Below are 27581 nucleotides of genomic sequence, written 5' to 3'. Positions count from 1 at the left end.
AAACATGTTATCACAGCTCTCCTGTAATATCAAATGAATAATAACTCCCCCACTTACCTCAGAACCATCGTTACGTATTTCATGTTTTCGGTTTGGTGGGATAATGGAAACTATAAAGAAATTCAAAGCAAAAAAGGAGTACAGTAGTTTGATATTACACTCTGTTTTTTCCATGCCCTTTTTACTACACAGCATTAACTTAACTCCGTGACTATAGGTTCAGGACCATTTAGCAACGATTACTGGCATTGGTACATGGCTGAATGCATTCATTATACGATTATATGATTGTCACGTATATTACTGCTGTGAAGCGCTATGTACATTAATGGCGCTATATAAATAAAGACATACATACAATATACAATAACTTCCCCACCGACCATTGTTTCATAATGTAAATTACCTCTTTTAGTTAAGCCAAAGTAGGATCTCAAGACTAAATACAAAAACCACAATTACAAATAATATACAATATACACTGATTTATTTAGGGTATCATAACTGGCAGTATTGGGAATGGGGCTGTGATTTGAAAGGTGTATTTCAAAAATTCCCAATAGTGCCAAATTTTAGGAGCCCCACATAATATTTTTTTACATCAATATCTAGCCAAAATAATAAAAAAACTACTAAACACAGTCACAATGTAACATGTACACACACATTTTTTTTTAAAGTCACAAATCTGACTTTGTGGTACTGTGCCTTTAACCAAGTGACATCTACACATCTTTCCGTTACAATAAGGTCTTAAAGCAGCAAAACGTGAAAGATATTATATGGTTTCTTTTTAATAAATCAGTTCTGTACTATTAGGTACTTTCTGCATTTTGTTTTTAACTCCTGTAATTTTTAATGATTTTTTATAAATGTACTGACAATCCTTTGCCCAACTCCTGAACCAAGGATCTCTCAGCAGTAAGTCCACGGGGATCCTGCTCTGGGGAACTCTCCGTACGTATTGGCAAGCACGCTTATTTCACTCTAGGGAAACTCCACTCCAGCTATTTCCATGTTTTTTTTATATTGCTAAAATGCTTATACAGATGACATTGTTTATTTTTTCCCCATATGTGATATGGGAAGAAAAAACACAACAAAACACAACAAAATACAGCTGGCAGGTGTTGAACAACAGTGGTACAAAATCACTACGCCATGTTAACTCTCTTTTATTATTTAATACCTTTCAAATCCATTTAGACAGGAAAGTTACATCTTACCAAAATGTACAAATAATAATAATTCAATTACATTTCTGAACTATTACCATTTACTGAATGTATAAGTGATATATATATGCTGGAAACACAACCTACTTCCATCAGATTCTTCGGAGGGAAGATCAACTTCATCATTTTTGTCATCTACTTGCGGCTCTTGGGAAGGCATGACCGAATCCTGTTAGAAACGCACACAAGTTGCAGGTTCAATACTCTGATAGTCTCATTATATGATGTACACACTCCCTAAGCGTTCTCTTGAAGGCAGAACCCTTTTCTGGCTTCATTTATTGGTTCTAGATGCTGTATTAATATGCTGCACCTCACCATGAGCATGAACAGCTCAAAACTCCTCTTCAAACCTTTTAGAAGAGGTTCATGTTCTTGCAAATATAAGAACAGGAGCAGTACTGTATGTGTACTGCATCATAAGAGCCCCAGAGCTCATCAAGGCATCTGGCACTTAGATGCCTGATCAGTGCACATCTTGATTATTAATGCACTTTTCACCCCATTCAGTGCTTGGGGGGTAGGGCAGCGATGCATGGGTTTGTAACATATTAAGAGCCCTCCTGCACACAGGGGATAAAAATTAATGAAACTGAAAAACAGAGGTTCACTAAAATGACCCTAACAATAATACTTGTTATAGTTGTCTAAACCTGCCATATCTTTCACTATGGCTTCTTCTACATGAAAATACTTTGAAACTAGTTAACCTCTATGCATAAAGCATTTGTGATTCTTGTCTGCAACATTCTGATATGTGACTTGCTTCTTTATATTTTATAGTCTAGGTTTTTTGTAAACGTGTGTATTGTACATGGGATTTCTAAAAACAAAAAAACAAAAGGAGACCAAAGCAATGGAGAAATGTATTTGCAATGAAAAACAGAAGCTAAACTTCTCCAAAAAGAATATGATTATATCCATTACATCCGTTCGAGCCAATCAGAATGATTTGTGACAAAGTTTCATGCATGAAGCACTTTTTATGCAAAATAATACGACTTGTAAACCTTACTGATTAAAGCAGTTTGATTAATGGTCTAGTTATTTTGTGACAATTGACAACAGGACTCCATAGTGTACCAAGATTATAAATACTTAGCAGTACAGAGTGTTAAATTAACAGCATGTGAAGTGTACAGTATGTTAGTCAGGACAACGATCAATTGCAGATGAAACTAGTAAACCTTTCAAAGTCCTACATACACCAGCAGTACTTTCTAAATCATTGAAGTCTGGCTTCCTTTCACAGGTTGCAATTGAGAGATCACACAGAATTCTATGCAAACCATTTGAAAGCCAGGAATGTACAATAGCTCAGAGTAACACAATATACTACCACTTTTCTCCCAACCTCTAATAAGCACCAAACTGGTAGAACCCCCCCCCCCCCATAAAAAGGCACCAGATTCATCAGTAATTAGATGTTGAATTATCTGTACATCATTATTTATAATATATGCATCCTTTACACTAGCAGAATCATTTGGGTCAAATTCAAACCTAATCTTTGCCTTCAGCTTTCAATAAAAATGTGAAGATCGAACATATCCTGAATAATGGATTATGTCCTGGGTTATTGTTAAGTAAATACTAGTAAGTAATTTACAACCGGGAACAGCAGAATACTCTGTCTGAAAGGTAGGATGTGAACTTATACCATACTGATTTAATAAAACTCACCATATGCTTTTTACAAGTCGGTGGGACGAGTATGTGACAACGTTTATGGACAAGCAGTTTGCAGTTGATACACTTGTAGCCTTGCCTTCCAAGGCCCCATATCCGTTCACTGCACTGGCCACAGTAGGCTTTCTGGGGGAAAAAACAAATACAGACAAGAACACAATAAAGGTTATAATTATATCTTGATATGCCATTCTATTAGCTAAAGGTTACTTGTGCCTCGACATCAAAACAAAGGGTTTTACAAGTCTGAGCAGAGGGAGAGATGAAGAGATCCACCATTAACAACATAAAAGGGAAATGTCATTTGACATGCAATGTATTATAGAAAATATGACTGGAACGCCCCTTGGTAGTACTCAGAGGTTGTATTGTTATCAGACGTTCCAAGTGAATAAAAAATAAAAAACCCTCTTCTTGCTCATGTTTCCTGTAGTAATGGTTATGCCAATTTGACGGTGATGCTTACAGCTGTCTGTTTTTGCTTTTCTATTTGTAAAGGAATTTTATTAGAGTAGTGAGTGGAGAACCTTTTGTGTTGTTGGACTTGGGGTGTGCCATTTCTGCTATCTATTACTTAGCCTTTAGGGCTAACTTACTGTATGTCAAAATTAACTCTGGCGTGTTCTGTAGTTACAACTTAGTAACATATCATGTCTTGTTCAATTTGCCAAATTCGACTAATATTGCATTTACTTTCCCTTCTTACAATGTGCGTGTTCTCGAGAGACCAGTTGAATTCAATGAAAGTGTTCTTTTTTTCCTGCCTTGTCCTTTCCCTACCCTGCTGGTCTTCACTTTTCATCACTACACAATACCCTACCTGGAATGATCCATGCTACTGTATGTATGTCAAAGTGAAGATACAGGAGACATCAATCATCCCACATCCTCTCTCTTGGCCTAAAGATTAAACCGCGCTAATCTTGCTTTATAAATTGTGACATGCCAGCTGCATTATGGAGACCAAGAAATTACATTACAAAACAAGAAAGGTCTGAGAGTCTCCTATGCATTTGTTCCAGCCACTAGACCACACCTGAAATTACAGTGGCCCACTATCTGTTCTCATCAGCCTATCAGGACTGTAAATGAGCAACTTCAAAAACAACAACTAAAAGAAACCGTAAAATACATTATCCACTAAGGAACAGATGATAACTACTGTAAGGTAATATTTATCACACAAAACTATCCTTCAATATAGTACCCAATCAGGCCCAGTGAATGCAAAGAATGTGCTGAATACAAATAAACATCTTGTATCTACATACCACATAAGGCACAGAAAATAGATTTAAGCATCTAAACATCATTTTCCTACATCATGCCCTGCCGATCCCACCCCTGCCTGTACATTATCCAAGGATGTGTGACCTTCCAGTCAATATGTACTGAATTACAGTGCGCAGCCTAGAAAAACAGACAAGAACATTTATACACATTTTAGTTTCCCCTCGGTACACAGGAAAGGCAGGCACACAATGCAGCTCAGAGCTGCTAAACGCAGCCTTCCCATGAATCACTTACTCTGTTAAAGCGTTTGGCTTGAAACAGATGCCCATTCACTCGGTAGAGCTTCCTCCATCTTCTGGCCCCTCGTCGGTAGATTGATTCTAGGAAGAAAATAAATGTGTAAAGAAGCAGCATACTAAGACAGCGGTGCCAGGCACGCAACTGCAAGCTGCCTAACCACTGGGAAAACAATCCGGATTTATTTTTTTTATTTTTTTTTTAATAATCAATGCAGAGCACTGATGCTCGCAAGAAGATCACTTCTATAACCAGAGCAAAGCTTTCCATGGCAGGTTCCAGAGGAAGGGCTTTCGGCAATCGCTTCTTTTTTCCTTCTGACACCCTCCCCCCCACCATCACATCCTCACATGACTATTCTTGTTACAGGCCTTTCTAGCACACTTGCCGGTGGGGAAACAGGTGAAATATATAGAGAGAGAGAGAGAGAGAGAGAGGCCATGATATTAAAGAAGCAGCACTGGCATGGACAAATGACCCCTTTAGAGGGACTCCTAATTAAAGCAAATTATTTCTAACACCTGCTGCCATCTCAAAAGTCTTATTACATGAAGAACAAATCTCAGCATGAGAAATGTCTTTCTTTCATCAGTAAAATGGATGTTAACAAGAATTTTTTTCATGATGCATATTAAATAAAATAAAAAGCTTTTTGGTACAAAATATCTAGCAGCAGCAGGATATTAAACCGTGATATACACAGTATTGAAGAGCAGCAATCTCCCCAATGTGTTTTTTTTGGTTTGTTTGTCTTTATTTATTTTTTTACAGGGTGGAAACCAGGGGGCTGCTATATTTTCATCTCCGTTCCATAGATACTTACCAGTTTAGTCACCGGTTTTAAATCGCACTCCAGGTGAAATAAAATGGTGGCCAAATCTCCCTGGTTTGCTTTGCGAGCTGTTCTGGGGCCCCTGTTTGTTTTTCCCCTGTGCTGTGGCTGCTGTCCCTCTCAGTGTTTATGTAGTTACAAATGTTCTCTGGCTTCTTAGTCTGTTGCCTAGCAACTCTTCCACTGGCCTCTGAATGGTATGATCCGGGAACCCTGGCTCCTGGCTTCACCCCTGCATGTCAGGTCATATCTCCTTCCTTTTCAAGCCAGCAGCCAATGTGAGTAGTCACACCTCACAGGTTTCCCCAGAACAAAGCGTTGCCTTTTCACCTTCCTCTCATAAATGGTACCTCCCAGTTGTTATCTTAAGCTTTCTGTTACCCCCTCCAATAAAGTTACAGAAAATAAGAAGGGCTCTGTGTGCATTTAAAGGGGATGAATTTAACTGCCTGATCTTACTCATTAGCTACAGTGAGCCTGGGCCTGAACTCGAGCCAATAGGAAGCCGCAATATCATCCAATTGTAGGTTCCTATTGGACGGCCATTTTAATCCCCATGAAAAACCAGCAAGTAAAGCCGGTAACTTCACTCCCAAGTATATTGGGAACTGCAGGGTTCCTGGAGCTGAAAATGGCGTGTTTAGGCTTCAGATGAGCGTAGAATTGCTGCTTTAAGAGTGTTTTGATGAGATGAGGTGCATCTGTTGGATTTCGGAAGGTAAGACCAGTCATGTGGTTAACCTTAGGACCGTTATGCCACAATTCATTCCACATACACACACACACACACACACACACACACACACACACACACACACACACACACACACACACACACACACACACACACACACACACACACACACGTGATGCAGTTACAAAGCTACCTATGTAATGTAACACTGGAGTTGGGACAGTGATCTCTAATTTGTGATGTCATTTATAACACTAAGGGCCTCATTCAGAAAGTGTTCATAAGCCCCTTATCAAGCACTTATCACCCAAAATGCCTACTGCTATTCAGTAAGCAGTGATAAGTGGGTGATAAAAGACTGAATTGCTCAAAAAAAATTGGTCATAAAAAAAATCACTGAGGCAGCGGTGATAAGCCATTTATCACCACTTTTCGGCATGTTCATAAACTCGTGCAATTCTAGTAGCAGTGATTTGGCTATGAACGCCTATCACCGCTCTAGAATGGTGATTTTTATCACAAAATTCTCACGCCAGAAAAAGTTGGCTTAAAGGTGTTGGAAACCTGCAGAGAAGCGGCGAGATGGGACTTAGAAAAAAATGCATTTTTCCTGCATAGGATTGATGCCGGGAATCTCTGGAGCTGATATCCATTAATATTACAGTAGCACCAGAGACCCCTGGCATGAATCCTGTGCAATAAAAATACATTTACAGTAAACTTCATTGCCATAGCGGATAGCCTCAGGGACCCTCTACTTCCCGAGATACAGGCCTCGTAATGGGGGGCCAGTATCTCCTATGCATTTAAATGTCCGCGTCACGTGACCATGGAATAAAATGCATAGGAGATACCGGCACCCCATAACGGGGCCTGTATCTCGGGAAGTATGGGGTCCCTCAGGCTGAAACCAATGCGGTTCAGCTCAGGAGACCCCCTGCTCATCTAAACTATTAACAAAATTAAAATTTATACACATACATTTCGGGCGATATTTGCACAGGGAGAGACGGCTCTCTCAGAGCAGCTCCCTCTGCAGAAGATACAACTCGCCGGGTAAGGCCTTTTCAGAGGGTCATTCATCAGATCAAGGGCTTATCACCCGTTTTGTCAATTTTGCTATGACAGGTAATGAAGGCTTTCTGAATACCGTGATAGCAACGTTCATAAAAAGGGTGATTTAAATGGTCCGGTGGCTTTTTTTATGAACCTTCTCTGAATGAGGCCCCAAGAGGCCTATTCTAGTAGTTGTGAAAAGTGCATATCCATGCAGGAAATAGCCCCTTTCCATTGAATATGCAGCTCACTGTATTCTAAAAGCCCTTCTCGCGCTACCTAACACCCGCCAGGTTACACCAGATCTTCCCGAGCTCCACAAATATTTGCTGGAGAGGATATGGCCAGGTAGGAGACATATCTCACATTTTGTGGTCCTGCCCCAAGATCCAGAAATACTGGGAAATGGTGAAACTAATAGGTGACATAGTGGGGATCCCCATCCCGATGAATCCAGTGATCTTTATACTAGCCAAACCAGTTAGAAATATCAACCGTTCAACCAATAAATTAATCTCACATATCAGACAGCGAGCCGCTGTGAGGATAAAATGGAAACATCCCAATCCCCCCTTCAAAGAACATGGTGATTAGATGAGTCAATGAAGTTATGACAATGGATAAACTAACTGCCCTGTTGAATCAGAAAATCAAAGCTTTCCATAAGACTTGGGAACCTTAGATTGGCAGATAGGGACATGGGAGGAAGAGATAGTAGATCTGAGCAGGGAGAAATCTGTAGGAGGCAAGATTATTCTGAGTTTGAATTCTGGTGGCAAAATTCCCCCTTCCCTCCATCCCTCCCCTTTTCACAAGATGCGACAGATAGATAAAGTTAATATCCAGGTTAATATCCAGGTTATTAGTCCGGATGTGAAAAGCAGACAAACCCGGAAACCTCAAAAAATAATATTATATATGCGAGTCAACCATGATGGTCCAGATAACATATTTCCTGCCTCAGACATGATAACCTTAAACAAATATAAAGAAAAAAAAGACAATATGAGAATGTAAAGATTTTATGTATCCTCTGTTTAATAATATAAGCACAAGTGGTACAAATAAAGTGAAATGTTTATTTGCTAACCTCTCCCTTCCCCCCTCTTTTCTTTTTGTACCCAATGTATGAAATACTGAAATAGAAAGTTTAAAAATAAAAGCCTATCTTGCATGTCCAAATTGTGCGAGTATGGCTTTTTTATATACAATTTAATTCTGGGTCTGCAAATCCATGCGATATGGCCAAAATGTCTAAATCTCTCTCATATTGTCAATTCAGTGGTATTCTAGTTAAGCCCAAAATGCAAAACCAGGTGGCAAATTTGATTTGCCACCTCAAGGTTGGCGAGATTGACCCAATAGATGCCAGATTAGCCATTTTACCTCTGCTGGGCTGTGACTCCCTAATTAAATTACCCTTTTCATGCCCTTGTCTAACTTTTCCCATGTACAGTCTACTGAATTACTGCAAACTTTACCAATCATTAATGCCCAGGCTTGAGGAATTGAAGGTCCAATGTGAGGTTGAGGGCCTTTAACCTAGTCAGGGCATTATTGGCCAGTAATACCCTTTTCTTTGTGGATTATTAATATAATAGTTGAAACGTATATGTTATATGATTTTTTTTGAATACAAAAAAAATCTTTACTTTCCTTTACTCATTGAGCCACTTCTTCAGCCCATATACAGTATGTACGTACATAAAAAAATGATATATTTTTTTAAGTGGAAAATCTTATCGAATACGGCGAGATCACACATTTATCCTCGCTACTTCTTGCCTTGTCAGAATCACGTTATTTGACATGCACTGCATAATAACTCAGCTACTAGACTAAGCCCCTAGGTGTTTCACAAAGTTTATTTAAATTCATCACTAATGCTTCCGCTGCTTCCAAAAAATATGTATTTTTCTTTTTGCTGAGTCGATACCCTAATAGGTTTTTTTTTCCATACAGACGCAGCAGTGTACATCATTTTGCTGATACAATGAGTCCCTAAACTGAAGAGCTAAATCTAATTTTGCGACGTTGTGACTTGCTCAAGATCAAGGAGAGTTAACACAGATTTCAACCCCATCTTACTTTAATGACCCATCATCACCCTGGGAGAGAGATTTTATACCCATTTTTTAATCCATACTACAAATAACTTAAATCTCTGAGCATAATATATTTGATCAGCAGTGAAATGGCTTGCTATCTAAACTAGAAGAGTAAGATGTCGATACAAAGAAAACCCCTCACAGGCTGTAGTTTTCCACCTTCCACCAACATTTTCAAGGTATTTACCATGGAAAGTAGCATTTAGTATCACAACAGTTTCCTGCAAGCTTAATGTTTTATTCTTCTCTCACTGGTGAAGTTCCAACTCCTTCCCACAGCCAAGTACAAAACAGTTTACAATACATGGGGCACATATATCACGTGCCAGTACGGCTATTGCATCCGTTCCCACGTTAACTCCCATTGCAGTCACTTGATACATGTGCCCCAAAGAATTTCCTAACCATCAGTCATCTCTTTCCATGGCTATTCGGTAGCTACAGTAACCCCATGTATTGAAGATAAAGCTACTTGACCAGGTTTAAAGATGACTGGTGAACTGATAGGCAGCACTTGGTTTATAACTGATGTAAGGTCGAGAGAGCAAGAACCATTAACAAAAGCTTTGTAGATAAAACAGACAAATCCATGATATACGTTTACTATAACTATAAAGACTATTTTTTTTCGCCCATCTAGTTCAGGATAGGCAAACCGGCCAATTCAGATATCTTTATGGCGTTTGCCATATAGAAAACCTATTTGGACAGTCTGGATTAGGTGAGACACAGCACACAGATATACTGTATCAGTGTGGTGAGGGCACAAATAATGGTGCAACAACTTTGTTGTATAAATCCAAAACATCAAAAAGCTGCAGGCGCGTCCCTTCATACAAAAAAAGGGACATGTATTTGTGCTTACATCAACATTTCGAACCCCTGAGACTTTGGTTTTCCAGCATGTTAGCAGCCTTTACTGATGACGTCATCTGTTGGGGAATGTTTTTTCCCCATGTTACATCATTGCCAAGTGGTTTGAGCCCAAATAAGGAATCGATGACGTAACGAGGAAAAAATAAAAAGTTACACATCTGTAAAGATGGCAATCAAAGCAAATATCAAGCACAATAAGATTGGTTGTTTTACCATCTATTACATGACCTCTTCACACTCGGCGACAGGCAAGGGTAATGCCTTACTAGCCTCTATGGCATGCAATGGGTAGATGATTAGAGCTCAAGTATCAGGATTATTACCCTTTTTTTTTGTTACAAAGGTATGCATGATGCATGTCTCAATAACCTCTGTAGTTACCAAGGGATTAATAATTAAAGTATTTCATTAACAATTAGGTATATATATTGACCTGGGACATCATGGGCCCAGAAGCCAGGCACATCATGGGGAAATGCTCATTTTCCAGGGATGAAGCTCTCAAATGACTGGAAATGTTGGAGATGTGGTGGTGTGCTCTGATGCCTCCAGGTCACCAGCATGGAAAAAAAAAAAGAAGCAATATACACCTGACATTTTCAATAGTGAAGCAAAAATGAAAAACATGCAAGTCCTTCGGCACTTAAGAGCATTTTTTTGCTTCCGCTTATTTATGCATGCACATTAGTTGCCTCTTCCCCAAAAATTGTGCATACATTTTTTTATTGAATGAAGAGAACAATTTAAACTTCTAGAAGTGGTACGCAATTCTGTTTTGCAATGCCAAAGCTGCATTTTCAGAGTTTATTGAATAGGGAGTAAATAAAAATATCACTTGTGAGCATATTCACATGTCTCAGACCGGTCTGCAACCCTTCCAGCATTATCTCCTAGCATACAATGTTTTCCCTGCAGCAAGGGATTCTGGGAATGATATGCAAATGCGTACAGTGTGTCATCTTTTACTTCATGTCCATTTTAATGGGCAAAAAGTAGGGTTCAGACTTGTCTGAGACATGTGAATGTGCTCACAAGTGATACATTTATTTGCTGTACGGTGGAGGATTTTTGAAATCTTTTTTTACCCATCATAACTTATGTGCGGTTGAATAGGGAGCGAAGAGTTTACAGAAATGCCCCATGCCAGTGCAGCCACGATATCGGTTTTACTTTACTACAGAAATACTCTGGCATGGGAATGTACAACACTCCCTGCTCATATCTTCCTTCTGATCTCAAACAACACTTTCTGCATTAAGACTGATCTAGAAGAAATAAAGTCTGTCTACATAATTAAACTGCGCCTGGAAAAAACTAGACGTATATCCACAGCTAACCATTTAGGAGATCACTGGTTAGGAAGAGTAGAGGGATGAGAAAAAAAAATTTTCATACAGATTGCGGCTTGCAGGTCTCATCAATAACATTACGCCCCGGCTTAGGGGCACTCAAAGAACTGCTCTGCAACTATATTAAATATTAAAATGAATAACAGCACTGAGTGAAAGAAAATTCAAATATTGGTTATTTGATGGAGCTACGTGGCTTTAAATCTGGGTGCGCAGTTACAGAATGCCTATGACTGGCATTTAAGAGGAGACCATATAGATTTGCTCATTGCTCAGTGTTGACCAAGTAGAGAAATCATAGTTTAAATATGGAGTCCAGATACTTTTAGACAAAGTGACCAAATATTCTGGTTTACCCAGAGCCGTCCCAATGTAGACAAGTCTGTAGCAAAGCACCATTGGTCAGTAATTATTAGACACGTATAAAGGCTTCTTAAAATTGCCAAAAGGGACAGTATTTTCTTTTAAATAAAGTATTGGAGGTTGGATTTTTAGAGCATTCCCCTATTCTTCTCTTGTTCCATTTGAGTCTTACAGAAAAATGGTAGGTTTAGGTGAGCCTATGCATTCAGTTAGTACTGGTTTTAATCCGTCTTTCTTTACAATGTTGTGTGCCGACAACAAATGTGACAAAACACTGCTTTGCAAGCCCTTCCAAGACTGAAGCGGTTAACGCCAGTCCTGCTGTTTACTAGTTGCTCCCTTGGGATCGTTACCAGATATTTGCAAACAGTAAATCAATAAGCAAATGAAAACACTAGGGCAGCAACTTATGCTAATTGTATATGTCCTATAATAAAACAAAGCAGGCAGAATTGCATCCTGAGAGTGATATTTCAACATAATCTGCTTGGTTTGTAACAGGTTCTACTAAAGACTGGCTGCAGAAGACGATACTGTCCGTTTTACCTCTATTCTGTCTCACTTGCAGGCCCAGCAACAGGGGCAGGGAGAGCGGAGAAACCTGTCCCAGGCCCGGCGTCTATGGGGGCCCAACATCGGTGTCTGGCTTTCAGGCAACTGATGGCTGCCGGGCCCCAGCTCTCCCGCCTCCCCCTGCTAGTCTCCACTGGAAGTAGGGTCTAGCCGGAAGTTAGGCCATACTTTTGGCCATGTATCTCCGGGATATGGGTTTACCTAGTAAACCTCTAGGTGGCGGCGTTCCGCGGTGGCGTCTCCCGGCATCTTCCCCTTCAACTCCTGTCAATATGGCCGCGCAGTGTAAAATGGCGCAGTGTTGCCATGTCAACGGGATCGACAAATGACGCCCGTTGCCATGACAATGTGCCCTCGCATAACGCATCAACGCCATAAGGTGTCCCATTGTCATGGGAATGCGGCGTCGGCCATATTGACGGGTTGCAGGGGGAGATGCCGATAGGATGCTGGAAGATGAAGGAAATGCGCTAAATTTAAAAATGTTATCTCCGGGTTAGCCCCCTGCCCCCTCTCCCCCCCCCCCCCCCCGCGGTAAAAAGTGTGTGTTCTGGGGGAGAAAGAGCTATTGTTTTGGAGGAGGGGGGGCTATTGTGTGTTGTGGGGGAGAGGGGGTTATTGGGTGTGTGTTGTGGGGGAGGGAGGTTATAGTGTGTGTTGTGGGCGAGGGACGCTAGTGTGTGTATTGTGGGTCCGGGGGGCTATTGTTTGTGTGTGTTGTGGTGTGGGGAGCTATTGTGTGTGACTTGAGGGGGCTATTGTGTGTGTTGTTGTGAGTGGGATTAGTATGTTGTGGAGAGGAGGGATATTGTTTGTGGGGGAGAGGGAGTGTGGGGGAGAGGTGTGTGTTATGGGGAGAGGGGCTTATTGTGTATGAGGAGAGCAATTGTATGTGTGCGTGAGGAGGGCAAGTGTGTGTGTATGTGTGAGAGGGGGATTGAGTGAGCGAGAGAGGGAGAGTGTAGGGAGAGTGAGCAAGTGGTGGGTAGGAAGGGTAGGGGAGAGGAAGAGTAAGACAGAGTGAGTGATAGAGAAGGGGGTTGGTGAGACAGGGGAAAGTGAGGGGAGAGGGAGAAGATAAAAGGGGGAAGAGTAGGGGGGAAGAGGATGAGAGGGGGAGGGGAAGAGTGAGTGGGGGAGGGAGAGGTTAAGAGGAGGTGGGCGATGAGTGGGAGGAGTGTAAGAGAAAGAGAAGGGGCTCGCTAGGCCGTTGACAAAATTTGCCTGCGGTCCCGAGCAAAATTCAAGTCCTGGGCCAAAGCTGTCCGTGGCCCTGCTCACTTGATCATACAAAATATCAATGGAAAAAATAAAATAAATAACGCAAACCGCACGCTATGGAAACGATGGTGGTAAATCTCTGAGAAGACATCAGTAGAATTACAAGGAGATAAAAATGCTACTACAATCCATACAGGGGGCAGCACGAGGAGTTAAGGTTAATAGATGCATTAAAGGGCTTGATGTTTTAAATACACATACTAGATTAGGATTACCTAAAATGTAACGGGAAAAAGAAGACTACACAAATTTAAAAGAGAACAAAAGCACACAAAAAGGTATTAGACATTTGTGTGGGCTGAAAAGGGTATTTTGTGTGTACAGTATGTTTATTTATATAGCGCCAACAATGTGCGCAGCGATATACGGAATTATAATACAGACAATACAGGGAGATAATATATAATATAACCTGCAGCCCATGTCCAAGTGGCCCATTATAAGTGGCAGGACTACTGAACAACTGAAGTTTAAAAGGAAGGACCCCTTACCCTAACAAAATCATCTTCTCTCCTCAGGTAATATCCCATATCTGAATCCTGTCTGCTTCAATTCTTTGCTGTGTGTATGTTAGTATATGCAACTGAAACAATCTTAGGTAATATCCCATATCTGAATCCTGTCTGCTTCAACTCTTAATTGAATTAAGTGTTGCCACCTAGGCAGGGAACACCCTGTGTAGAAAACCATCTGTTTGAATGTGCCTCAGATGTGCTAATTAAGCAGACAGAACCAAACTGTCAGGTGACTTTTTTAGGCCCATATAACCCCAGATAGAACAGCCTAATGCTGCCTGCAGCCCATGTCCAAGTGGCCCATTATAAGTGGCAGGACTACTGAACAACTGAAGTTTAAAAGGAAGGTCAAAAGAAGTGAGGAAGTGGACACCCCCATCTGGCCCTGATTCCTGCATTTGAACTACACTGGAAAGGAGGATATCATCTATACCAGACTGCATCATTACTGCGGTGATGCTGCCTTTACCATTTATATTTGCTGTGACTTCACTTCTTCTCAAATTATGCACTTCTTTTTACCAGCCTCATTATGTCTCTAACTCTATTCATATATCTCCATCTCTCCTTCCTTTGCCACTTCTCTGTTCACATGAACTCCTTTCTTACCTGTGCCTTCTGACACCACACAGCTATATCCCCAGCAATAAAGCACATCCCTACAAATCATCCTCACACATTCTCTTTCTATCCATGCTTCTCCTTCTTCTTCTGGGGATATCTCTCCCAATCCTGGTCCCTGCCTTATTCCTACAAGCGCTCGTCCTCGCTTGCCAATTGCAACCTCTAGTCCTTCTGGTGTCAACCCCTCCAACCTCATACCCATCCCCTGCCACCCTCCCTCTCCTCTCCCTTTCTCCTGTGCCCTTTGGAATGCTCGCTCCCTTTCTACCAAGTTCCTCTCTGTACATGACTTTTTTCCCCTCTCACTTTCTGCTCCTATTTGCTATAACTCAGACCTGGCTCACTCAGTCTGACTCTGCTCTGGAAGCTGCCCTCTCCTATGGTGGCCTTTCCTTCTCCCACACTCCGCGCCCTGATGGCAGGGGTGGAGGCGTGGGGCTCCTGCTCTCCTCTCTCTGCCGTTACCGAACCCTTCCTATTCCTCCATCTCTTGCTTTTCACTCCTTTGAGGCTCACTGTCCAGATCTTCTCTCCTCTCCCTGTCCATGTGGCGGTCATCTATCGCCCACCTACCTCTACTCATCCCCCTTCTGCCTTTCTCTCTCACTTTGAATCCTGGCTCTCTTTCTTTCTCTCCTCAGACTGTAAGTTAGGACAGGATGTCAGGAGTAAACATATGAGTTCAAAGATTCAGTTGGTGTCATCTGTATAGAGGTAATATTTGGAACCAAAGAAGCTACTGTAATGAGATCACCTAGTGAGTGTATATACAGAGAAAAGGAGAGGTCCTAGGACAGAGCACTGAGGCATACCAACAGAATATAGGCGAAGAGAAAGGGCTAGCAACAGAGCACCAGATGGAGTGGTTAGAAAGAGTAGAGGAGAACTAGGTGAGGGCCTTGTTGCAGATAACAAGAGTGAAGAATTTGCACAAGTAGAGGGTGGTCAACAGTGTGAGCTAGAAAGGCAGGTGATGGAGATACGATTAGTATGACAAGGAGGAAGAGATCAGGAAGAGGGCTGAGAGTGGAAGCAAGTAGGGATATAACAAGGCCCAGGGTTGGGAGAAATGTTACCAGCAGCAAGGAGGAGCAGAGAGAGAGAGAGAGGAGATGGGGTGATGGGGAGATTAAGTTTGAGTGCAAGCTTTTCAATCGGTTGTATAAGTAGGTGTGTAGACGGAGTACAAATGTAAATGTAAAAGTTAATGAGTGGAGAGGGAAGGAGTGTAGGGGAAATATGAACCAAAGCAGGGGAAGAAATGCAAAATGGTGGGGTCTGAGAAAAAGTACGGTAGTGGGAATTTATAATGATAGTGTCTTAAATTAGTAGACTAGGAAGTACAAGTCCAGCAATGCAGTGTAGAGTTGAACATACTATTGGTGAGAAAGCTCATTTTGACATCAGTCTACACATCAGGTATATAGGACTGATAAGCGGGGAGTATTTATGGTTTGTTAGATAGCCATTCATATTATTATATTGTAATTAATTTCTGTATAAATTGGTACAAGAACAGATGCCACATGAATTATTCTGACAAGCAAATATTCTTCTTAAAGATATTGTTACAGTACATAGGAAAAGTATTCTTAACGCAGAGATTCTTCTTGAGATAAGGTTTATCTATAGATATGACATACAGCTGTCTTAGGTTATCTGAAGGAAAGTCAGCAAGTGACGTTGAGTTGCTACAAACAACTGCTGCAATCACTTTTGATAATAGCTGGAGCTCCTTATAGGAAAGATAAGGAGGTATGACATCATGCCAGATAGACAAAAGTTATAGATTATTCTTGAAAGGACACATGTAATACCATATTAGGTCATGGTGCTGAGAGTAAGAAGGCTGACTAGGGAATATTCTCTGGATAAATACTGGCAGATTTGGCTAGGGGCTGGGAGCCACGATACTAACAAGATATGAAAGAGGAAGGTTTCCACCCAGAGAAGGAATGACATGCAATCTCTTAGAAAAGAATATGAGCTATTTGATGTAGCCACTATATACCGACTATGAGTATGTAAGTAATAACTTTAGACAAATAAACTTTTCTTCTGTGTGCTAAAAACCGGAATGCAGATTATATGCAGCTGTGATAATATAAAGAAAAACATCTTGCATGAGTCCAAATCCAGTTTAAACCCTAAACCTTGCAAGCCATCCCTAACTGCTTACATTTATAACAGAATTAACTACAGCTGAGAAGTGAAGACAAGTCTTCACTTCTCAGCTGTAGTTAATTCTAGTATATTCAGCTCATCAGTTGCACCCACCGTCAATCTTGACGGCTCAGGCACAATCATATTACTATCACACCATTTGATTTAGTGAGCATTATATTTCTGTTTTTGTTTTTCTTACATTTATAACACACTACCTGCTTTGATTACAAAGAGCAGGGAGGGGCATGGTCAATTGACATATCACAACACTTATCACAACAACTGACAGAAGCATTATGAGAAGTCGATTACCTGAACGTTTTGCCTTTGAAAAGTCGATTACCAGAAAGCATAAATAAAATCAATGTACATTAGCATACATAATCTACAACAGTGGTAGGCAAATTGTAACCCTCAGATGACAACTTGTGCCTCTTTCAGGCCATGCGAGTGTGTATTCTGATAATGCTGCCTCCCCTGTAAAGACGCATGCACGACGCACCTCTATGGATGTTTCATAGCTAGGTTTTTATTTAAATATGGTATTGGAGATTTTGAAAAGGTTGTAAAATGGCTTATATAAGCTCTCAGGAGCAGGGCCCTCATTACCTTCTGTATCTGTGCTTATTTGGCATGTTTCATAAAGTGTTTGTGTAACATACATAACTCTGTACCCTGATTAATTTCTTCAAACAGGTATGTTTCCTTGAGCTGAATTCTCCTATCAATTGCAAGAGAACTTAAAATTATTTGGGTATGTTTTTGTGAATTGATTAGGCAAACTCCTCCCTTAATTGTTAGTCAAGTGACTGTGTTTTAGAGTATTTAAGACCATCTATCTTGGCTGTGTGTCACATCTTAAGTGTCTGGCAGAGTTAATTTTGGAGTTGAAATTGGAGGTGAAGATTTGAGGAAGATCTGGACTCTGCACACCTACTTTGCAACTGTGAGAACTTAACATTCTAAAAGCTGTGATTATTTGTACTCTTCCTACCCTCCAGTACCTGGGAAGTCTGTCTTCCTGTATCTCACTATGCCCTCCCTATTGCTTTTTCTGTTTACTGTTTCCTCACTCCTTTGTGAATGTCTCTGTCCTCTCCAACTTCCCCACTCCACCATTATTTATACACCTCTCTCACAACAACTTCTTTACCCTTAAATAAAAAAACACCCACACAAATCCTCTATTCACACCCTCTATCTACTCCTTCCTGCTGCTGGGGATCTCCCCTAGGCCTGAAGCCAGACATACACTCCTGATTTCACCCATGCCTCCCTGCCATCTCTTCCCCTGTCAATTGTGTTAACCTTTTCATTTAATACTGACTAACCTTAAAACTTGCCCCACAATTCAAGCATTCCAATAGCCTGCACTTATGGCTATTGTCCCACACTCAGTCACACCTACCACCCATTGTGGCCAAGCACTGTCATCTACAGTACTTATTCCCTCACCTACTGTCTCTAAGTTTCCCATCAAGCCTCTTAGATTGTAAGCTCTTCGGGGTAGGGATTTCCTTTCCTATTGTCTGATTCTGCTGCACTTATTGTATTATAATTCCCTGTACTGTATTCTTTGTGAAGCGCCGAGTACACTTTTGGCGCTATATAAATAAAGGCATACAATACCCCCACTGTACCGCACTGCAGAATATCGTTGGCACTTTACAGATCAACAATGATAATAATAATAAGTGGCACTTTGTGATATGTGAGGGCCAGATGAGGTTGCCGAGAAGTGGGAGGAGAATGTATACACACAAACTGGGTAATAAATACGATAGTGGCCTCTATGAAAATATTCTTTACCTTTATTCATAACATGGTGACAGTAGTGTCCTGGAGGTCCTGAATCTGGCATGATTCAGTGTAATATCTTACTATTGGGATATTGGAAGGAAATATAATCTCCTAAAAAAAAAAAGCATCTTTTTTTCTGTGAATTTTCTCAAGAGGAAAAACCGAGGACTGGTATTTTACAAAGAAGTTAATCTTCTCCCCAGGGACTTGATTCTTTCTTTTTCAGAACAGAACCACAAATAATAATAATAAGGCAAAGTATGAGGCACCTGCTTAAGTCTGGGAATCTCCTGGTTTGTAATGATGTTGTTTTCTTGCTGTGCAACGTCAGACATGCAGGTAACAGGTTCTTCTTTTCGCATGCATTAGTACAGGGCAGCAAAATCTTTCTCCTGCGCCCCCCTGCCGGCTGTCCCCCTCTCTGCGCGCCCCCTCCAGCCCCCTTACCTTGGTTCCGGCGTTCTGACGTAATTTTGTCATAGCAACGTGACGTCACATGACCCCGCAGCGTTTCCAGAAGCCGCCTGAACCAAGGTAAGTGAAATTTACAGAGGCCTTCGCCACTTCCCCGGCATTTAAACTCCACGCCCCCTCTGGGGGCCAAAAGTGCCTTTCAAAGTGAGCCACACAGCTTTTAGACCAGACGATAATATATTATTTAACATAAATAATCAACGCCATCTCTTTTTTTATTCTGTTTGTCCCATCTCTGTGGTGGATTCCTATGGAAACCATGCATGATAACGTTAATTAACATTAATGGCATTAAAAGGATATGTATGCTTGTCTCTAGTGGTCTATTATTAGACTGGCCACACTGTATTTTAACTATCCTTGTTTCTATAGCAACATAGTGTCATAACATCTTAACTGATGTGACACTGTATCTATTATCTGTTTTCTGTGTATTCTATTTTGACTTCCATTTTCTGTGATTTTGCTATAAAAACCCATTTAAATGTCATCTAAATAATATAAAACCACATCTCAAAATAGTCTACCAACGTGTTATTTTATTCCTTTATAGCAAAGCGCATGTATACTTTGGAGGACAAAAAATATCCTGACTGCTGATCCAGACATAGGAAACAAAGGGACCGGGAAACTCATGGCCCAATGAATTTACAGTGTAAATGTCTATCACCATCTCAGTTGTAATTATTACTTCAAAAGCTGGTGCCAATTTCATGACCTCCCAAAAATATACTATAGACCCACACAAATACTTTATGAAACCGACTGCATTATTTTTCAATAATTTCTAATCTGTACCTTCCATGAACCAATCTGAAATCCCATCCCAGTCATGGCTGCATGTATTTGGTGCACTAGGAGCCTAACAAAAACATCTAATTTAGTTGTAGGGAATTGCCAGCTTGAAGAAACAATCCAAGCTGTTTTTTCTTTTCTTATTTAATTCTTTGGATGAATTGAAGCAGGGGGTTTCCGTAGCTGAACCCTAGTAAATTGCAGCTCCAGAGACCCCCAGCTTTCTGACATACAGACCTCCAAAGGAGTTGCCAGTATCTCAGCAAAGTTTAAAGCTCCCGCATAACACAGGCCAATAGGAAGCCGGAGCGGATGAGATCACGGCTTCCTATTGGCCCGCATGGCTCAGGAGCTTTGAAACTCCATAACATGATCCCTGCTAGCGCATAGGCTCCCATACGTAGGTAAGTATCTCCGGAAACAGGAGGTGCCCAGAGCTGAACTTAACAGGGTTTAGCTCTGCAGATCCCCTGTTCAATCCTATGTTAAAAATAAAAAAAATTGGTCGAAAAAAATGTGGGAGCTCGGATTGCTGTTTTAAGACCACAAATAGTCACCGGCTGGTATAGTAGCGAAAACATGGAACGCCAAAGCTAGTTCTCACACTGAATTTATTTTGACACTTTATGATTTACAGGGGATAAAAGGGATGAAAATAAAGGATGTAAAAGAAGCAGTTTTGTTTTTTTACCATTTAGTTTTTTCCCCCTTTAATATGTGCATTAATACAATCCACACAATGCTAAGTAATTAGCCAAGTTGTCGATCGGTTAAGATTCTGCTTGGGGGTTCACTAAATGACTGTCAGTGCAGCAGAAGAGGACCAAAGATGCAAAGTTTTGTGGGGAAGATCATGTGATCAGACCGTCACTAGATACAATTGGTGCAATGCTAGAGAAGGCAGGGCTCAAAAAGGGGTATGACAGAGCCTGTTGTAGAAGAGACAGGGGATGTGACTTTGTAAAGGGTTGGTACAGACACACAATACATAAACATAATACATTAAAAAATGTCATTCAGAGTTGTTTAAAAAATGCTACAAGTATTTTCTCATAATATAGAACTGTATTATCACAAAAAAACACATGTATGATATTGCTTGGTCTGCATCTTTAATTCTTCTCATTCTAATGCATGAGGCACATAAGTGTTTATTTATATGTAATAAACATTAATTCAATCTTCATATTTTACTTTGGATACCCCAGCTCCTAAGTGATTTCTGTTATCTTTGAAGATGCAAAAGCTTCAAATATCAATGAAGCGTCCTTTATGCAAAGGCATTCAGAACACACACCAGCAAAACCTGAACATGCTCTAATTTCTTTAGCCCGAGACTGAGCACTTTTGTTAAATTTGCTGTTGCCCCACTGCTGGTTGTTCCCATACTGTAGCAACAAAGATGTGTCAAGCAATAAAATAAGCTTTATGCAATATACAGAAATACACTATATAGTTTGAAACCACATTATGCTTCTCCGAGATTAAAGACCCATAAAAAAATTACTGTCTACCATGTATAGCTACAACTACTGATCTCACAGAGCACCTTTTAGTTCTACATACATCTTAATGAAGTCTAACAGGAAAAAAAGGAGTCAAGAGTGGAAGAAGATGGCTTAGGAAGATGCAGAGAAGAGGGGGAAAGGAGAGAAGGAATCTCATTTTGGATAGCACCCACCTTGCCTTTAAAGTGGTCGGCAAAAAGTAAAGGAAGGATGGGAAGTGGGAGGAGAAGGTCGGAGGAGGGAGTCAAATACAGAGAAAAGAAAACGTGGATTGGATTTGTGAGTGTACACGAGTGAGGAAAAGTAGTGTTTTTGGTTTTTTTTTACCTTAGAGAGAGAAGAGTTAAGATACGAGAGGAGAAATGTACAGTATAGTGCATAAAATCGTTCAGCGGCATAAGTGTGAAGAAAGAGTGTTTGTGAATTTAGCCAACGGCGTGGGATAGTGGGACGGGTGTTCCGGAGCCGAGAAGGGGCATATAGATCAAGAGAGGAGGAGCTGATAGAGTTGTAAGAGTTGACAAGATGGTCAGGATCAGATGAGAGAGACACAGAGAGACAGAGACAGCTTTCAGTGTAGATACCAGAGCAGAGAGGTCAATTGAGTAAAGGTCTGGATATTAGTGAGTAGAACAGGTAGGAGGAGGTTAGGGGAATTATAGGAGGTGATGGTCAGAGAGTGGAAGGGGGGGGGGATAGAAAATCAGAAAGGGAACAGTGTTTCGTAAAGATCAGGTCTAAATAGTGACGATCATTGTGGGTGCTGGAATTGGTCCATTGATGGAGGACAAAGGAGGAGGTTAAAGAGAGAAGGGGAGATGCCCAGGAGACTGAGGGAACATAAGTATGACCATTGAAGTCCCCCCAGTAAAAGGATAGGGGTCATGAGAGAAAGAAGGAAAGCCAAGATTCAAAGAGGGAGGTAGAGGATGTACAGTTAGTAAGTGGTCTGTAGATGACTACAACATTCAGAGCGAGAGGGAAGAAAAGGTTGACAGCGTGACCCTCAAAAGGAAGAGAAAGAAACAGATGGAGGCATAGGGCGACGCTAATATTGAAAATTAAAGGTCTTATTTCAGGTCTACTTTAGCGGTGGGATGGAAGCATATACTCTGCAGAGTTCATATTCACCTACATATCCTGCCGAATTTTCTAAAGTGGAGTCCTGATAAGTATGGCATAAAACAATAGAAACAAAGTATGAATGCTGGAGAATAAGAATATAAAATAAGAATATGAAATGTGGAGAATAAAGGAGCTTTTCAGAGATGTTAGACTCATACCACAAGAAAGAATGAGGCAGGTATTTAGATTCTTAAAGTCAGAAGGGATATACAGTAGCATCATATCAGAATTATAAGTAATGTAATAAAAGTTGCAAAAGCTCCCTTTTCTAAACCAATAGTCCACAATTGTTAGCCTGCACCACTACCCTCTCCCATTATCATCTACCACAGTCTCTCTCAATACTTTGCTCAAAATCGCAACACTTGCTTACCTTAATATCCCTTCCCGCAATATGCTCGCCATTGTTTCGCTTCTGTTTGTTGCAACATCCTTTCACAACACTCTCTTCCTTTAATATGTGCTTGATAAAGTGCTCTGTGTAGCACGAAACATGTTGGTAGGGTGATGCCTTGCCCTTTTTCCGTCCATGACTATTACATTTTTTTATGGATAACGCACTTTCCTCCTAATTTCTTGTTCGGATGATTCCGGTTGTGCTCTGCCATTTCTCTCTCTTATCTGAATTCTAATTCAAACATATGCCCCCACCCCTTTTGAGCGCGCTCTCAACCCACCCAACAGTTTTAAAACTGAATTAAAAAAATAAAAATAAAAACTTTCTTGACGTTTAAACTTTGCCTCAATATATAAACCACTTCATAACATTGTTTCTATAATAACACGCCATCTTCACTGTTGCGTCTGTGTGCTTAATATACACGCGTGAATATGAAATAACCATATAACTTATTTTTTTGCAGGAGAAACAGGTATCCGAGATTATACATAGAAAAATCTGGTCTTTGGTAAAATTTGATTTGTGTAATCACAACGATTATCGATATCCGTTTGTTATGCTTGTGGCTTCTATTTGGCTTTGTGACGTCCTGCTGTATGGTCGCTACTAGTGACGCTTTCGGTAACGTCATTAGCCGCCGCGAACTGCACTTTGGTGTTTCGGCTCTTACTAAGAGCCACCTGCTTCTCTGCCGGGAGTAGGAGGAGCGTTTGATTATTGGCATCGCGGACGTGCCTTATTCCTGCTGTTCCACCAGCAGCCAGAATCATTATACCTCCTGACGGTGTCCAGAACAGTCTCATCTGGATGAAAAGATTTCTTCACCTATTTTCAATTAGCCAGCAGACAAAAAAAAGTTTCCATAAAATAGAGCAGCGGGATGAGAGCAGGTACAACAGAATGCAAACGGTGCATGGCCTCGTTATAGACCCCTCTTGATACATGTTCTACTTTTTGCTCCAAGCAATAATAAAAAGTACACGTGCACAGTAACATTGCCATATTTTACCATAAGGTCCTTAGCCCCACTGCACAGCTTTAAAGAAGCAATTCACCCTAACGAACACACACACACACATTATATATACACACACACACACAGCTGAACCCTGCATGTGTGTTTGTCCGTTAACAATAAAGCATTGAATGATATATATATATATATATATATATATAAAAACCTTGGAGATGTTTTTAAATCGGGAGCCACGCTCAGAACGCGTCATATGCGGATCGCGCTATAACGGGGTGGAGCTGTGTGTGTGTGTATTGTCTATTCATTTTTGAATATATATACAGTTAGGTCCGGAAATAATTGGACACTGACACAATTTTCATCATTTTGGCTCTGTACACCACCACAATGGATTTGAAATGAAACAACCGAAATGAAATAGAATTGCAGACTTTCAGCTTTAATTCAAAGGGTTGAACAAAAATATCGTATTAAACGTTTAGAAATTGCAACCATTTTCATACACAGTCCCCTTATTTCAGGGGCTCAAATGTAATTGGACAAATTAACACAATCATAAATAAAATGTTCATTTTTAATACTTTGTTGAGAATCCTTTGCAGGCAATGACTGCGTGAAGTCTGTAACGCATGGACATCACCAAACGCTGGGTTTCCTCCTTTGTGATACTAACCCCTTTAGACACTTTATCACATTTTATAAGAGGTATATTGACGACCTGATTTTTATTTGGAACGGGGACACTCACACTCTTAAGTTATTCACTGATTATCTTAACAATAATGATTTAAATTTGCATTTCACTTATCACTATGATTTTCACCATATAAATTATTATAAATTATTTGGATTTACATCTATTTATTGATATGTTTATGAATATTAACACAGATGTATATCGTAAAAGTAACTCACGAAACACTTTTTTACGTGCTGACAGCTGCCACCCCAAGTCGTTATTAAAAAGCATACCTAAAGGTCAATTGATCCGATTAAAAAGAATCTGCACTAACTCAGAAGACTTTCTCAACCTATCGATGGATCTTATGAACCGTTTTGAGGCCAGAGGTTACTCACGCTTAGATTTGAACAATGCGTTTAAAGAAGTCAATAAAATGGATAGGTCCACATTATTACAAAACAAAAAAAGAGACAACTCCTTTTCACAATCCCCAATGTTTATTATGCAGTACTCTACACAAGCATATCAAATTAAAAATATTGTGAAAAAACATTGGGCTGTACTAGCTGCTGATCCTGTCTTACAGCATGTTTACAATGAGGGTCCCAAATTTGTGTACAAAAGAGCAAAAACAATCTCTAATTATGTTTCACCAAGTTTGTTTACAACTAAGAAACTGGTCTCTAACTTGCCAAAGGGATGTTTTAAATGTTTAAAATGCAAATCTTGTAAGTACATGTCATCAAAATCTGATTTTTCCACCACCAGTACAGGGAACATTTATAACATCAAATTGTTCATAAATTGCAATACCATATATGTAATTTACCTACTTAAATGTGGTTGCGGCAAACAATATATAGGCCGAACAATAAGAGCCCTCAAAGTTCGTATACTCGAACACTTACGTCTAATTATAAAAAAAGATGTCAACCACCCTGTATCATTTCATTTTACCAATTGCAGTATGGGTAATGTAAATAACTTCTCATACACAGGTATAGAGCACATACCATGTCCCATTAGAGGTGGGGATAGAAATGGCATTCTAGACAGGAGAGAATTATTTTGGATCTTTACTTTAAATACACGTATTCCAAATGGCCTCAATTCCGATTGGGATTTGGGACCACTCCTGCTCTAGATAGGGTCATTTAATAAGAACTGTATATTTAAAATTGATCATATTCGTATATGCCTATTTTTCTATCCCCTGCCTCATGGGAACGATATCTGCCATTTCAATACATACAATTTCTTACCTGAGCTCATGAATGTGTTTAGCTCAACCTTTGCTATATATATATATATATATATATATACATATAGTTATCATCAAATAGCAAAACATATATATATATATATAATAGAACTTTAATTGGTGTTTAAACCAGAATATAGCACTGTATTTATGCTGAGCTGAATTGTCTTGAATTCAATATGCTAATTGTCAATGAGTTTTTCAATCAATAAGTCCATATATCAAGCTCAATATGGATTGTTCCATACTTTGCCAACACCCATACAGTATTAAAATACTATATCCATTTAGTGCAATTAATAAATCACTCAAATATACTGTATGGTGAATGATGGCAACGTCTTTTTTCATCCTAGACATCAGACATCGTTATACAAGGGGCACTTTTTCTGGCATTTGTTGCATAAAATGTACCATTACTATATATTGTAGTCTGTGTATATATATATACTGAATGTACTAGGCTGATATATGCTTCACAGATTGAACTTTAAAACTGTGGGTTTTTAACAGATATAGAATTTGCGTAATCTATGAATGAAGCATTAATACATCTCTGCTCATGAGATTAATACATTCTATTTGTGTACATTTGTTTTTAATTTAGCTTTTATGTCTAGATCGTGTATTTTCATTCATATTTAGGATTATTCTCTTTGCTTATACTTTCTGTTTAAATAAAGTTTGAAGAGATGTAGAATTTAAGTAATCTATGAATGAAGTATCAACACACCTCTATTCATGAGACTAATACATTCTGTTTGTGTACATTTGTTTTAATATAGTTTTTATGTCTAGATTGTGTGTTTTTTTTATTCATATTTAGGATTGTTCATTTTGTTTATCTTTTTTGTTTAAATAAAGTTGATTTTATTGTTATGGCTTGAGCACACTGACATCACACGTCCCGCGTCACCCTCCCCGTTGAACCAGGAAGTGGCGGCGGATTGGTCACGCCAGCGCCGAGTTAAGGTATTTAAATACTCCGGTTTATGTATTTCTATTCACCTTGAGAAAGGGCCATAAGCCCGAAACGCGTAGGTGTTCTGTTTTTGTACGTTTGATCCATTAAACTTTTATTGTGGGAACGCACCTCTGTGTTAACTTTTGCTTTAGTGGAACCAGTGCTTCGTTTTTTTCTCTCTCTTTGTTCCTGTTCATCCACTACAACGGAGGCACGGTACACCCCAGGAGTTGTGACACACCAGGCTCTACAATTTCGTGAGTAATACTCTATACTGAGCCTTTTTCACTCTCCTTTTCCTAAGTGGCTGCAAGGAATTTGTTTGTCGCCCCATGTTTATACCATGATGCTGTACTAACACTGGACACCGGCAGGTGTATACTGTCCTTACTTCATTGCATGTGGGACTTTATTTTCCAGTTACACATCTAACAGGTACATGGGTGCTACCTTATATTCCAGCCTTATTTTTGCTTTCTCTGGAGGGGTAATCCGCTATACATTTATAGATACCACCTATGTTTGCTGAGATTTTTTGTTTAGAGCACAATGCAACTTATTTTCTCATCCTGCTGCTGCCTGGCCAAGGAAACTACATTGATCACCTATGACGCATGTATGTATGTATGTATCTTTATTTATATAGCGCCATTAGTGTACATAGCGCTTCACATTAGTAGTACACGTGACAATCATATAAATAAC

The 27581-nt window shown here is 40.0% G+C and overlaps 1 protein-coding gene across 5 annotated transcripts in view; it reads right to left on the bottom strand.

The window, feature by feature from the left end:
- The window catches only part of PRKCZ (protein kinase C zeta), a 185783-nt gene that overhangs the window by 44178 nt on the left and 114024 nt on the right, over window positions 1–27581 (bottom strand). For all 5 annotated transcript variants that reach the window (XM_075604845.1, XM_075604843.1, XM_075604846.1 and 2 more), the window contains 4 exons: window positions 4452–4537; window positions 2919–3050; window positions 1323–1404; window positions 58–110 (listed from right to left, as the gene is read on the bottom strand). In XM_075604845.1, coding sequence (XP_075460960.1) covers window positions 58–110; window positions 1323–1404; window positions 2919–3050; window positions 4452–4537 — 353 coding nt within the window. The remainder of the gene's footprint in view (window positions 1–57; window positions 111–1322; window positions 1405–2918; window positions 3051–4451; window positions 4538–27581) is intronic.

Source organism: Ascaphus truei, chromosome 6 (assembly GCF_040206685.1).
Source record: "Ascaphus truei isolate aAscTru1 chromosome 6, aAscTru1.hap1, whole genome shotgun sequence".
Taxonomy (NCBI): Eukaryota; Metazoa; Chordata; class Amphibia; order Anura; family Ascaphidae; genus Ascaphus; species Ascaphus truei.
The sequence above is the reverse complement of the archived record's forward strand: the minus strand, read 5'-3'. Positions and strand labels throughout refer to the sequence as shown.